Below are 14,218 nucleotides of genomic sequence, written 5' to 3' on the forward strand. Positions count from 1 at the left end.
GTTCAGCATTAATGTGATCCTGCTTGGACCCTGACCAGACAAGTTCCATTATGAAGGACACAGAGAAGGCAGAGCCACCCATAGGGGGATTCCAAGGGAGGGATCTCCAGGTCATTAACCTGGTGGGGAATTCAGTGAAGGACACTGTGTGCCACCTTTAACACTCTCTGAGACTGTCTGGACACTAGACACTATGAGTCAACTCAGTGGGCAGGTGCAAACTCCTTGCCTCCAATAAAATAATGGCCATATTCGATCATGATTGTATATACCGTGTTTACTGAGAACCTTCTAACATGTTTGCCTTTAGTTCCCCAATAGTGATTTCCTTTGGTGGGAAATCTCATTCCGTTTTAGGATTTTGTTGCAAATGGTCCCAGAGAAAACACTGGGAATCCAGCAGCCCTGGATCCCGTTGGGATCCCTACTCCATGAACAGGTTCTCTCTTCAAAGAAATGTCACTCTGGAAGGGACAGGTTGATGGTACCTCGCTGATGAGTTCTCCCGCCTTCCTGGCGCTCTCTATCTGTGGAGATCTCAGTGCTAGCCATCCTGTCCCCTTCATGGCCATGAGGTCCGACTTGTAGCGAAACTGCAGAAAGAAAATCGTGGGCTTTCTCAGCAGAGTGCCCAAGACTCTTAGGGCACTTGAAGAAGGTCCTTGACTTGCAGTGGCATTTGCAGTAAGACTTCCTTACAACAGTTCAGCCCCTCCCTCGGGAGCGCGTGCTGCGGGTCATCGAGTCCAGTCATTTGCATTGTGCATTCTGCCAGGAGGTAAAATAATGAATCCTGCACGTGATACAAGAAGCCCCCACAAGCAGGATCTGCAGCCAAAGGTGATGGTTTCTGTGAACTCTCACTTAAAGAAAGAGCTGAGACATGTGCTCAGACCCAGGCAGCGGCCAGGATTCTTTCATGTATTCTGACCACCTGCCCAAATCAAATCGCTCCACTCACTGTTGGGTTGATAAAATTGCTTTGAGCTCAGATCAAACCTGCTGTAACTAGGGGCAGATTTTACCAAGATGTGACTCAGTTTCCCTCTGTGACACTGGAAGGTCATGACAACCCCTGTGTTCTCATGAAAACATGTGAGAGTACTTAGGGACAAGAGCCAGTTAGAATTTTGTTCTTGTGGTAGCAAAAGTGAAGGGGGAAGGAGTCAATGAAAGCCAGGATTTAAAACAAATTTAGACATGAATGGGCTAAGAGTAAGCCATTTTAATTCTTCAAGCCTCAGTTTACCTCGTCCCACTGTTTCATTATGATTTGCTTATATTGCAAAAATGGGCTAAGCTTCGTTCTCTTTCTTCATTTTAAGGGCTCAGAAGACTAGGACTACAGCACCATTCCTTGGAGAAAATAATAAGAGGTGCTTTTAAGACAATGGGTTGATTAGGAGCCCCCCCAAAACATCAAACCTTATGACAATTCCTTGATCTGCCCACCATTACCTTCAATGAGACAGTCACCTGCATCCCTTTCTTCTTCTCTTTATGGAAATTAGGCATTTTTAAAGGTGGAAAAGCTTCTCTAAGGAAATCTAAAATTTGGATCTAAACGAAGTCGATGGCATTTCTCTAATTTAGATATAAGCTCTGCTGTAACGCAAAATATCACTCTGGAAATCAGCCTCTCGGCCTTTTTAGTTTTCTTTCATTTCAGGATTCACAGGGCTCCTCACAGCTGGCCTCAAAGAGAGTCCGTTTCTGATCTGCTGTCTGCTGGCTAATGCCCCTGTGCCAATTCCACTCTGCCTTCCAACTGGTGGAAGGAGACATCACTCAGGCTTGGGAGCAGGTTTCAAAACCCCATGTCAGTAAGATTGCTTTTTATACCGCGATCTTTCAGTCTACACCGGCAAAGCTTTTGCCTTCTACTCTGATAAAGAACAGAGAAAATTGGATAAATTTCTAAGTTGGAGAGAATAATCCTACAGGGCCTCTTCACAGCCAGGCCTTGCTCCTTTCATAAGCCAGATGAAGTGGGGAGCGCTCTTTCAACTCGCCTTTTGTTGAGCTGAACAGTAGGATCGCAGGTAAGTCAGAAAGCAAGATGCAGGTTCCCCAAAGATCTGACTGTACCTCACACTCTCTTATAAATGGATCATCTATTGAAATCTCAGCTCCCAGCCCAGCTTTGACTATTCACCAGACCCTAAAAACAACACACCTGCCCCAGACTTCAGGATAAAAGAGGGGAGAGGGCGGGGAGTGGAGAAGAATCAGCTACCCAAAGACGGCTTCAGAGAATGAGCCTAAGATAATAATAGACCTTCCCAAACTGCCCATCCAAATCTGGCTTCAGCAAACAGCAACCTTGCTATTTTCCTTCCATATACTAAGACCTGGAAGACACCTGCAGAGTCATAAGTGGGGTTTGGGGGCACCCCCATTTTGGAGCACTCTGTTGCAAATACACTAGAGGCAACATTCAGTCTCTGAGTTATGATGAGCCTGTGAGTGAATGATGTGAGTACCCAGGTGCCTAGAGGAGGGGGTATATGTACTAATTAGAAACATTATCATGTCACCTTGTGTGCAGTGGAGCTTGCTCTAGACCCACTATCTCGTTCCACCCTCACACCATCCTGCAAAGGGGAGGTTCTTGTTCTCATCTGCAGAACACGTTTGGTGTTTCAAAGATGGGCTGGATTCACCGAACAGCCTTGAGCTGCTGCGCTCTGGGTAGGTGTTATGGTTTGGATCATGTATCAAAGCATAGTCCCCAAGTTCAGGGGTGGGGCTTTTAGGCTTTTGAATCATGGGGGTTCTGACTTCATCAGTGAATTAATCCACCCCAATGGATTAATCCATTAATCCACTGATAGTTAATGGACTACTGGGAGGTGGGACCTAGTTGGAGGAAATAGGTCAATGGGAGCATGCCCTGGGAGGGTTGATCTTCTCTCTGGTCCCTTCCTCTCTCTCTGTTTCCCAAATGCCATGAGCTAAAAGTTCTCCCTGCCATGTCCTTCCGCCATGATGGAGTCAGCTACCCATGGACTGAGACCTCTGAAACCATGAGCCAAAGTAAGTCTTTCCTCCTGTAAATTGTTCTTGTCAGGTATTTTGGTCACAGGAACTAAAATCTGACTAACACAGTAGGCCACACTTGTAGTCAGGAGCACAGGCTCAGAAGCCAGAGATTGGGGTTCCTAATCCAGCCACATGCAGAAGCCAAAGAGACTGAACCAGGGGTCAGGAGACCAGAGCTGGAATCCTGCTTCACTTCCTCCTAGCAGTAGGTCTTGAGCAAGTCACATCCCCGCCAGCCTGCGAAGTGGGGCACATTGTTACTGAAGAGTATTCATGCTTTATTGCTGCATCTGTAAAGATAGGAGCAATACTAGTACCTATCTAGATCTTAAATAATATGGTGCAAAATATTTATACTAATGCCAGCCCAGGGCAAGGGTCCCACATGTCTTAGCTATTGTTACTGTTGTTGGGGAAGCTGAGGCATGGAGAGTTTCAGGAGTCTGCCCCAGGACACACACCTGTAAAGGGTGGGGCATGTGCTTTCCAGGGCCTCCCATGGTCCCAGCATGAGATCATGGAGGGAGTATGGAATAGCAGACTTGAAAGGGCACAAAGAGGCAGCAGGACGAGCAGGTGTCCATGATGGACATTGCCAGGGCCAGCCGGGGTGTCTCACAAACTCCTGAGGAAAGAAGGGCTTGGCCCTGACCTGGGCAATCATGGCCTTGAGGAGCTCAGCCCCAGCAGCAGGCACCTCAGCCCCCTCTGGCCCCTCACAAGGCTTTCCTTCTGGCCTGGGTGGGAGAGGGCAAGGCAGCAGCTCAATTGAGGAGGCTCCTTCCTGGACTGCCAAGTTGAGGGACCTCCCGTTAAGCATTTGTCTCCTTCTCTACATAATATAACGACGTGAAAATTGATTTTTTTAAATAATAACAACAATAAAGCTGAAGGCTCAAAAGCAGCTGGACATTTTGAGGTCTACTATTCAAACTATCCTAGAATCGAGACTCCCAAACGAACCAATTTATAATCAAAAGACAGTGCATGGAGCATAACATGGTAGTTTAAGTTTTTAAGCCATAATTTCTTAACCTTCAAAAATTTAATACAAACCCTGGTCTTAAAATGTCAGGATGAGATTGCCAACCACTGTTTCTCCTGTTTAGATGATGTCCCATTTTTTCTAGTGTTAAAGTTTCCTTTCTGTTTAGAAATAACAGTGACATAAATCATACCTTCAGGTAGCATTTAGGGTTTTTCCCCCCTTTTCCTTACTTAGTAAAACAAAATATGACATTATATGGACCCTGCCATTTAAAAAATAAATAAACATTTTTCTAGGAATCCCAAAAATCTGGATCATAGCAAACCTCTTTGCTTTTCCAGTGCACAGACAGAGGCCTAGAAAGCCAGAAAGGGGCGGGGGGGGGGGGGGGGGTCCTGCCCTGAGCAAGGACAGTGGCTGCCTCCAACACACACCTCCTGGCTCAGACTGGCGTCCTCACCTCCCCCAGGTGGCCTCGGAGTCTTCCCTGAGTGCCTGTCCTGTCTCAGCAGTTTCTTTTCTCCCCCAAAATAGACTATTGACCAGTTGGGCACTGGAGAGTCACATTTTGAGCTTTTCTTGTTGGTGGGTGGGGTTCTCAGGGTCACCTGCTTGCAGTGACCCTGAGAGTGGAAGTTGGCGGCAAGTAAAATTTCCCTCTGCAGGACCCAGTTGGCCTTGCACACTCCATACTCTCTCCAGTGGTGAACGATGTGATATTGCAAATCATAATTACTAACGTAATGATTTAATAAGACCATTACCATAATAATTGATAACCAAGTATGTGTTCATAACACCCCTTTATTGCTATATCTAATTAAACTTAAGAGCAGGCATTCTGCCCTGAAGGCTCCCAGGATGGGAAGCATGTTGGGGGGAACATTCTAGAATAGCTAACACTTGCTCCAGTGTGCTACGGGCCAGGCTCGGTGCTAAGTGCTTCCCATGGACCAGTTCTCAACCAAGAACCAGATTCTCAACTAGGGCTAATTTTATTCCCAAGGAACATTTGGCAATATTTGGAGACCTTTCTGACTGATGCCATGGGCAACCATAGGATAGAGATCAGGGACCTTGCTAGATATTTTACAGCACACAAGACAGTCCCCAACACAAAGGAATATCTGGCCAAAAGTATCACAAATGCCCAAACTGGGAAACCTTGGTGAACACAGTAAGGACTAATGTGCCAATGGCCCAGGGTTCACTCTCTGAAACAGGACCACCTTCCTGCTAAAGGCCTGGAGAGACGATGTGTGGCCCCGTGTCTGCCACTCTGCACATCCTGCGTAAGCACTGGCCATGGTCACGTTGTCATCATTACTAAGTCCCAAGTCAGTGTTTCCATGTCCAAGGTTTTGCAAGGACAGGGACTGCCCAAGCTCACGCAGCCAGGGTGGAGGACCTGGGATTTGCATCTCAGGAGTTATGACAGGGGAGGGGCTGCTGCCCCTGCCACCTGCTCACTGTCCTTGCTCAGGGCAGGACCCTCCTTTCTGGGCCTCAGGGTCTACAGTGCACCATAAGGGGCATGACATCCTGTTTCAGGCTCCCTCCAAGGGAGCAGGATGGCTGAGAAAGTGGGCTCTGGAGCTAGAGTTTGCTTGGTGCCTCCCTCATGCTCTCAATCTATAAGGCAGGAGTGACGTCTGTCCCCACCTTAGAGCTGTGGCAATGATACAAGCAACGGGCAGCAGTCAGCAGGTGTCATATCCTCACCTCCATCCCTCGCATCCTCAGCCTAGACCCTGTGCGCCCTCTGACCCCTTCTCCCATGACAGCCCCCCACTTGCTTCACTCGGGTCTCAAATATGCCAAGCCTGTTCCTGCCAGGACCCTGGCCTTTGAACTCACTGTTCTATTTGCCTAGAATTCTCCATCCCCTTCTCTCCTCTCCTTTAGGCCTGTGAATGTCACCTTTCCAACAAGAGCTACCCTGATGCTGTCTCTTAGATTGTGCCTGTGCATGAACACACACATCCACACCCCCTACCCACTCCCCTGACCCATTTGTCTCCATAGCATGTTGCCATCTAACTTGCTATAGATTTGCCTTATCAATCATGGTCTATCTCCTTCCAGGAGAACAGAAGTCCCATGAGCATGAGATTGTTTTCCTTTTTTGTTGACTGTTACACTCCCAGGGCCTAGCACAGTACCTGGTATGTAGAAGGTGCTCAGCAGTATAGGTTGAATGACTGAATGATGGATTTCAACTTAGATAAAGCAAGTCATGGGACTTGAGGGTCCAGAAGCCCAAGGAAGGGGCAGTGGTGGACACCAGCATGTGGTGGAAGGAGGAAGGAGGGGCTGGTTTGCATTCCACAAGGGGCCTACCTCACTCTGCAGGGCGTGGGCTTTCTTGGCCCAGGCCAACTTCAAGTCTTCGGGTAGCGCCGTGAACTCGTGGTACTGAGTCCTGTAGTCATGGTCACTGGCCAGGGCCTGGGCCTTCCTGGCATGGACCAGGTGCACCATGTCCATGGGTAGGTGGCACTGGGCTTGGCTGCCGGCTGCCTCCCTCTTGTACTGATGCTCACTTTGCAGCTGGCCCATGAGCCGACAGTGCCGTAGCCGGGGGTCATCGCTCACACTGCGGATCCCAATGAGCTTCCCTCGCTCCTTCACAAAGTCGTGTCTGTAGAGAAACTGGACGGCAGCACCAGCGGGTCAGGGTTCTGTACCCAGCTGCTTAAATTCCATCTGTGCTACCTCCAAGACCCTAGAAAAATCACCTCTTACAAGAGGAGGTGAAGATGATAAGAGCCACCACGGTGGGGCTGGCCTGAGAGCGTGCCTTCCTCCCTGGGGAAGGAACAATTAAAACATTGCTCCATCTTTCCATCTAATTAGAATCAGATCCTTAGAGCCAAAGCAAGGGTCCCACTCCCCTTACGTGTCCTGTGGCCAAACGGAATTTATCAAAAAGGGTAAAAGAGAAACTCGTGCTTCATCTGTTTGCGCTTGGCAAAACATTAAACCCAAAAGACAGGATCCATTTATTTGAAGTCCACGTTTTCTGTGATTTGTTTGTGGGAAAGAGAAAGTCACCTTCATGTCCCAAAGCTACAGATGTTATCAACAGAGTGGCTGCAACGCAGCTGGCAGACCCTAACACCGTGGCAGGAAACTTCAGGGAGCCAAGGGGAAGGCATGTTAGGGCTGCCTAGCCGTCTCAGGGGAGATCCGGTTCCAATTCTGGGTGGGGTTTCAAAACAGGCAGTTCACACATTACAGGGCGTCCCCAGACGGCCCAGACTCTGCAATTAGAAATAAACCACAAGCTCCTTCCTGCTGGAGATCAGTTGCCTGAATTTAGCTCCCGATTCACAAAGCATTTCTTTCCCTCCCTCTGTCAAAGGATCTCATTCATAACTAATATATTCTGCAGGTGACATCCTGTCTCTCATGGTTATAGATTTGCTTTAATTCAGGGAAATCAGCCACAGACATTGTTTTACATGAAGTTAACAGAGATTAGGCAAGATGGAAGGTCAGAACATTCCACTCACATCACTGGCGATGTCCCCAGAGGCCCTTGCAGCCTGGAAGGGGAGCGCATCTATTGTCAGCTTGTAGCCTTGAGCACGGAGATTATGCCAAGACTCCTTGTATTTTGCCTAAAGTGGGAACACATGTACATCTTTAAAAAAAAAATAAATTACATGAATCAGTGAACAAAGGCTACCCCTTTCATTTGTAGCACAGGGCTCCAGAACCAACTTCTGAGAAGCAAAGACTTCCTATTTGGCAGAGAAAAATCTCAGCACATCCTGCGGCAGGCTCTGAGCACACCTATGCACCCGACGCATTTGGGCAAAGGTAGGTGGGTTGCACAGGGGCATCTAAAACATGCATTTAAAACATGCATCTGAAATATGGCTCCTATGAATGCCAGAAAAGTCACTGTCAGGGCTCCTCACAGACACACAAGCATGCATCGCTGGGAGCATGCTCAAGTTGAGCAGAAGGACAGGCTTACGTCGCTCAGAATGGCCGCATTTGTTTTTGCTCGGACAAACTCGGGCAGACCCAGGGTCATTGTGTACTGGTGTCTAGCATCCTCTCCAGCTGTTTTATAGAGACGCTGCCCGCAACCGGAAAAAAAAAAAAAATTAAATAAAAGAAAGGAAAGAAAGAAAGAAGATAAGTGCTATGCGTTTCTGAAGTGCTAGACACTCCTCTTTTATAACTGGGCAAACATGACAGCAAAAGGTCATTCAATGTCAGAGGTACATCTGCGACCTCCAAGGAGACATTTCCTCCCATTCAAGTCTTTATGGGTCAAATCAGTGAAATAGGAGAAATATATAAAAAGCCTGCTATTTTCTTTGCTCAATAGTAGGCCAGGGAATGACGTAAATTTAAGAATGCTATTGACATTTCTCATGACACAGACCTTGTCCTTGGGGACAAAGTATAAGATGATGCTAAGACCTGAGAGATTTAGAAGAAGCCCTGCCTGAAGGAAGGGGGCGCCCAATCCTGGTGTGTGTCCTTTCCTGACACCAGGGATCCTCCCCATGAGCAAGCCCACGCCAGGGCTGCCCTGGATGGCCTCGCCCTCTACAGAGCATCGATCCTGACGGTTAGAAAGGGGGCTAAAGGGTTGCTGAGTTCTCCGAGGCCAGAAGCCATCATAAAAGATATTGTCACTGCATCTGAAACATGCATCTGAAACGTGGCTCCTGTGAATGCCACATTTCAAGATGGCAGGAAAGGTTAAATAAGAATTTAAAACTGATAACATCACTGAACAAGACCATGAATTCCACCTCTCCAGACTTTTTTCTCCAGCTCACTTCTTACTTCTTAACTTGGGGTGAAAGTGGAAATTAACAGTATCAATTCTATTCAAGCAGGGCAGGATGGCACATGCCTGTAATCCCAGCTACTTGGGAGGCTGAGGCAGGAGAACAGCAAGTTCAAAGCCAGCCTCAGCAACTGAGAAGGCCCTAAGCAACTTAGAGAGACTCTGATTTAAAAAATATATATATCATATCAATAGTCAAATTTCACTTGACTTCTAAAAGTCACAGTCAGGAGAATCTTAAAACCTAAAGACAACTCAATATTTACATCTCTGTCAGCACACCTATGTCAGGTCAGTGAAAGAAGTAGGATCAAAAGGGTGGGAAAGTCAACTTATGGAGTAACATTCTTTTCCTTTTGCTAGAGCCAGGTAAATGGCAAGTGAGAAGGAGAGGAGGCAGGGATCAGGAAGACTGATGAACCCTGAGCCTTGGGACCGTCCAGGCAGAACCACAGATCCTCCCCACAGTGACAATATAAAATTGGTTACTCCATATTTGCCTAGATAGAAGAAAGGAATTATAGACCAGAAATTCTCAGACTTTAATGTGCAAAGGAATCATCTGAGGCTCTCATGACATAACCTTTGGATTCAGTGGCTCAGGCCTGAGCACTCCCAGGGGACACTGCAGAGGCTGGTCCAAGCCAGCCCTAAGGGAGCAAGACCACAGACTAACCCAACTGCTCCTCTTTCCCTCTGGACAATATTCAGACTCTGCACATCATGCTCTTTGCTTTCTAAGCCTCCGTACAAACACAGGCTCTTCCTCCTCCCTCAGCCCACAAACATCAGTTTTTTAAAAGCCATAGGAGAGTTTACCTCGTTGGTAATCTGGTTGCTGAACTTTGCATGAAGGAGGTTGGGGGTGTCCGTCACAGTCGTGTACTTGATCGACCCAGGATGCTGACGGTATTTACTCTAAATCCACACATGTGAAAGGAAGAAGACGACTCCGTAAGGTTTAAACCCAGAGGAGAACCAGTTCTTGGAATACTAGTTAAAGACTCATTTGGCTGCAAGCCTGTCGCTCCAGAGTCCAGTCGGTCCCCTGCTCTTGTGACCTCCCAACTTACGGGAATGAAGAAGCAGAGAGGAGGACAGGACGGCGGACTGAACCAGACACTCACGAGGGGGAAGGGGAGAGCTAGCCTTTGCCATGAAAGCAAACGAGACTATTGAAATTTGAAGTTTGCTCCCGAACAGAGACCCGGTTGCCCTGTGCCTGAGGTGACACTAGGGCCAGCTTTGTAGCCTCTGACCATGCACCTGCCACACGACCCAGGAGACCAGTGATCCCAGCTACTGGGGAGGCTGAGGATCAGAAAGTCACTAGTGGGGCCCACATCTCTGGGTTTTCTTTTAAGCTCCAAACAGGGTTCTGATGCATCATGAGCTTAAGAAACCTTCATTTTAGTGACTTCCTTGAAGAAATGGAGCACAAACAAGACCTAAACTCCCACGGGATGCACACTGGGAACCCACTGGAGCTCCTGGGCTGCACTCTGACACCTTCAACTCCTGTGCCTCCATTATGTGCCCCTGTCCTTGCATAGACTGTGGAAAGAAGTCCTGTGGGCTACATTACCCAGGGGTGCAGAATTCTAAGCACTGCATATTTTTTTTAACCAAAAATCACCACCAATCTTATAGTGAACACTTTGCATATAGCTGACACATGAACTGTGCTTAGATTAGTGTGAGTCCTCACAAAAGCTAAATGGGGAGGCATGAGTATTCCCATTTGACTAATTAAGAAACTGAGGCTCAGAGAGAGCTGGTCACTGGTCTGAGGGCATACAGCAAATGAACACTGGTCTGAAACTTCCATCTCTTATCTATTGGTCTCCAAAGCCTGTTGGCTTTGCATTGTACCACAGGGCCACTTTTCAAAGGGACAGTGGATAATCGTTACATGTTAATACAGGAACTGACTCCAGGGCCACAATGACATCTTCAAGGGCATCTAACTGCATGGAAGAATCAGTGAGGACAGAAGCCAGGTAAGAGGCTAGGTGGTGAGCCACCACTCTGACAACTTAAGTTCCCACTGGCCTTACAGCCCCACCCCAGTCCCAGTCACCTCACTGATGAGCTCAGATGCCCTCTTTCTTCCTTCAATCTCTAACGTGCCTGGAACGACGCAGGCAACGCCTCGCATGAAGTTCAGGTCTGAGCGGTACAAATTCTGTAAGGAACAATACAAAGAATCAGAAAAGCTGAACCCTCAGAACAATAGCAAGGAGAAGCCAAAGGTCTGTGACATAGCATCTGTCATAATTAGAACTCAGGGCCGCGTCCATCTCTCAGACACACCATGCTCAGCGATCGCACAGATGCTTCTTGGTAAATGCTCACTAGGGGGGAAAATGTAGGTCAGAAGAAGATAATTCTGCTGTCACTTGTCTCAGAGTAGCTGTGGTATTGACGCTAGACAGATTTTCATTTTAATGTGAGCTATCAAAAAATAAACGCTGGGGTGGATTGCGGGTAGGAAGTCAGTCGTCTTGGGGCGCGCGTGCAAATGGCTTAACAGGTCTTCTAAAACAAAACCCGGCAGCAGCGGGTGCCATTAATTAATTATGGGTTAAGAAAAAACGAATAAACGAATCCAAAACACTCTGGCAAAGGCCTGTCTGAGCCTGCCTGGATAGGGGCGAGCGTGTGTACCAGAGTGATTTGGGATGACAGTTTAAAGTGTCCCCAAAGTCACTCCCCTCAGCCAGCGAGGTGGCCCCTGGGCCTTCTGCCTTCCAATTGCCATCACGACAGGAGGCAGGGCAAGCGAGGGCTCTGTGCAAGTGACAAAGGGGCCCGGGATGAGCGTGGCAGCTCCCTGGTTCCTACAGCTGCTCTCAGGTTCCTGACAGCTGATGTCATTGAGTAAACACGTACACAGGCATAAAACTCCAAGAGACGACAGATACCAGACCTGAGCGCCGCTCGGCTCGCTGGCACCGCCAAACCAGGAACGGGGGCTCGTGTGGTGTTCTACTCTCCTACAGAGGCCCGTTACCTGCAAATCTCAGAGCACGCACACCTGGCAACCTGGGATAGAGGTGTGAGCAAAACAGGCTGCTGTTGCTGCTGCTGCAGAGGAGCGTTAGCTGCCTCTCCTCCAGAGCCAGCAAGTCCTCCCTGGCCTGCCGCAGAGGACAGGCACCAGGAGAGGCCTAAAGAAGGGGCTCTGATGCCCCAGACCTTCCCCTGCGCTCGCTTCCCCTGACGTGGGTCAGCTGATGGATGGGCCCTGAGCAGCGTCTATAGACACATCTTAGTGCTCCCCAGAAGGGGGGACAGGAGTGGAGAAAGCTCCAAAAGGAACCCTCCATCCAATGTGCAGCCAGAGGCAAAGCCGCTGGCAACTCCTGAGTGTGAAAATGTCTGAACCCTAGGGGCGTCTCCACCACTTAAACCTCAAGTTCAAATCCAGCACCCCCCTCTCTCAGGTACAGTTGTGTGATCTTGGGTAAGCCGTTTATCTTCTTGGCATCTCACTGTAACTTCTCTGTGTGGTGGGGATGAAGACCATCCCTTCAGGATTAGTGTGAGGATTAAACAAGAGAATGTGTGAAAACACGGTTGCTTGGAATTGAGCAAAAATACTCAGTAAGTGGTGGTTGTCCTTATTGACTCATGTAATTGTGCAGGAACTCTCAGGTTGAGTCTCAGAAGAAGGGGCACGTTTAGGATCCCCAATGTCTGTCAGGAGCCGCAGGCCAGTGCTTCACAATCAGACCTGGGAGAAGAAGGGCCTTGAGGGAGAGGCCGGGCCTCCTTACCTCGCTCTGCAACTTGTGAGCTTTCTTGGCACAGCGCAGCCTCAGGTCTTCTGCCAAGGACGTGTGCTGGGGCAGTGGATGTCTGTAGTCCTGGTCGCTGGCCAGGGTCTGAGCCTTCTTGGCGTGCACCAGGGTTACCATGTCCAACGGCAGATGGAAGTGTGCCTTTGAGTGTTCAAAGCCTTTCTTGTAATTCACCTGGAGGGGCAAACAGATCAACAGCGGCTATTTCAAAGCCACCATTTGCAATGGGACTGTCAGCAAGAGCTACTGCAGTGTAAGTGTCCCAGGTCAGCCCCAGGGATGTTCCTGGCAGGATTTGTGCTCCTCACTTGTGGGGAATGGCCTAATAAGCAGGGCTCAACTCCAAGTCCTGCCATTCACCACCCCAGCTCTTGGAGGTCATTGATCTGGGTAAAGAAGGCCCACAGCTCCCCTGTTAGGGGAGAATACAAGGCCCAGATAGAACGTCAGTGATCTCCTTGCTCAATTCGTTAGATCTAATTTTTCCAGAGGTATGAAGATGCACGGCCACCCTGGACCCTGTCCACTTTTTACTCTTTTTCACACCATCCACTCAGGTTCAGGGTTTAGACACCAAGGATCCTCATCTCACAGTAACTAAGGAAGAACTTTCTCAAAATATTAGGTGACTTCCTGGTCAACCTGAGGGCCAGGAGCAGTAGGGTGGATGCCTGGACAGCAAGCCCTGACGGATGGACATTCCCCAAACCCCACGCATATCCTGAGAAGGTAAGGGAAGCCCACTCCAGACCGCTGGCTCCATACCCTCCTGGAGGAGCTGCTGGAAGGCCTGTGAATTCAGCCAGGGCCCTCTCGGGAGTCAGGTGCGTAATCACCACCTTTTCTTCCTCGTCCTCCTCCATCTTTCCCATCGCTTCCCTGAAGCTCCATCACCCCACCCTAAATTGCCACTCCACTTATCCTGCCCTCGCTCTAGCACAAGGCCAAGCACAATTCATGCCCAACCCCATAGTCACAGGACAAAAAGAAAGGGGGGTGGGTATTAGAAATGGGGAAACCGAGACAGAGAATAAAATAGCAAAGAACGTGTAAAGCTGTGGAAAGAGAATGAGACATGGAGTTGGCGCCACTTCCTGGCCTTGCTCCTCTCTAGTTGACCTTAAGTAAGGGACTGAACCACCCAGTCTCTAATTATGACTTGGATATGAGGTGTCCCTCAAAAGCTCCCGTATTAATGCAAGAATGTTCAGAGGAGAAAAGATTAGATTATGAGAGCTGTAGCCTTATCAGTTCATCTGAGTTTGAATGGTTCAGCCAGGGGGTAACTGTAGACAGGTGGGGCATGGCTGAAAGACGGGGGTCATGGAAGTGAGCCCTGGAAGGGTGCATCTTCCCTGTGGCCCCATTCTTCCTTCTCTCTTTCTGTTTCCTGGCTGCCAGGAATGGAGCAGAGCTCTCCCATCATGCCTTTCCGCCACGATACTCTCCCTCACCTTCAGCCCAAAGCGATGGATTTGACTGAGCATGGACTGAACCACTGAACCATGAGCCAAAATAAACTTTCCCTCCTCTAAGTTATTCTTGTCAGGTATTTTGGTCACAGTGATG

At 48.7% G+C, this 14,218-nt stretch overlaps 1 protein-coding gene across 6 annotated transcripts in view; it reads right to left on the minus strand.

Annotated features, from left to right (window-relative positions):
- NRAP (nebulin related anchoring protein) overlaps nt 1–14,218 on the minus strand; it is a 70,374-nt gene that overhangs the window by 8,280 nt on the left and 47,876 nt on the right. For 4 of the 6 annotated variants that reach the window (XM_081268601.1, XM_081268599.1, XM_081268600.1 and 1 more), the window contains 7 exons: nt 12,626–12,823; nt 10,927–11,031; nt 9,666–9,764; nt 8,016–8,120; nt 7,546–7,653; nt 6,371–6,682; nt 489–593 (listed from right to left, as the gene is read on the minus strand). In XM_081268601.1, coding sequence (XP_081124727.1) covers nt 489–593; nt 6,371–6,682; nt 7,546–7,653; nt 8,016–8,120; nt 9,666–9,764; nt 10,927–11,031; nt 12,626–12,823 — 1,032 coding nt within the window. Of the gene's footprint in view, nt 1–488; nt 594–643; nt 769–6,370; nt 6,683–7,545; nt 7,654–8,015; nt 8,121–9,665; nt 9,765–10,926; nt 11,032–12,625; nt 12,824–14,218 lie in introns of those variants that run through there. The other 2 variants (XM_081268603.1, XM_081268602.1) reach the window with 2 other exon arrangements.

This window comes from Spermophilus citellus (assembly GCF_964194105.1).
Source record: "Spermophilus citellus genome assembly, chromosome: 15".
In the NCBI taxonomy this organism is placed as follows: domain Eukaryota; kingdom Metazoa; phylum Chordata; class Mammalia; order Rodentia; family Sciuridae; genus Spermophilus; species Spermophilus citellus.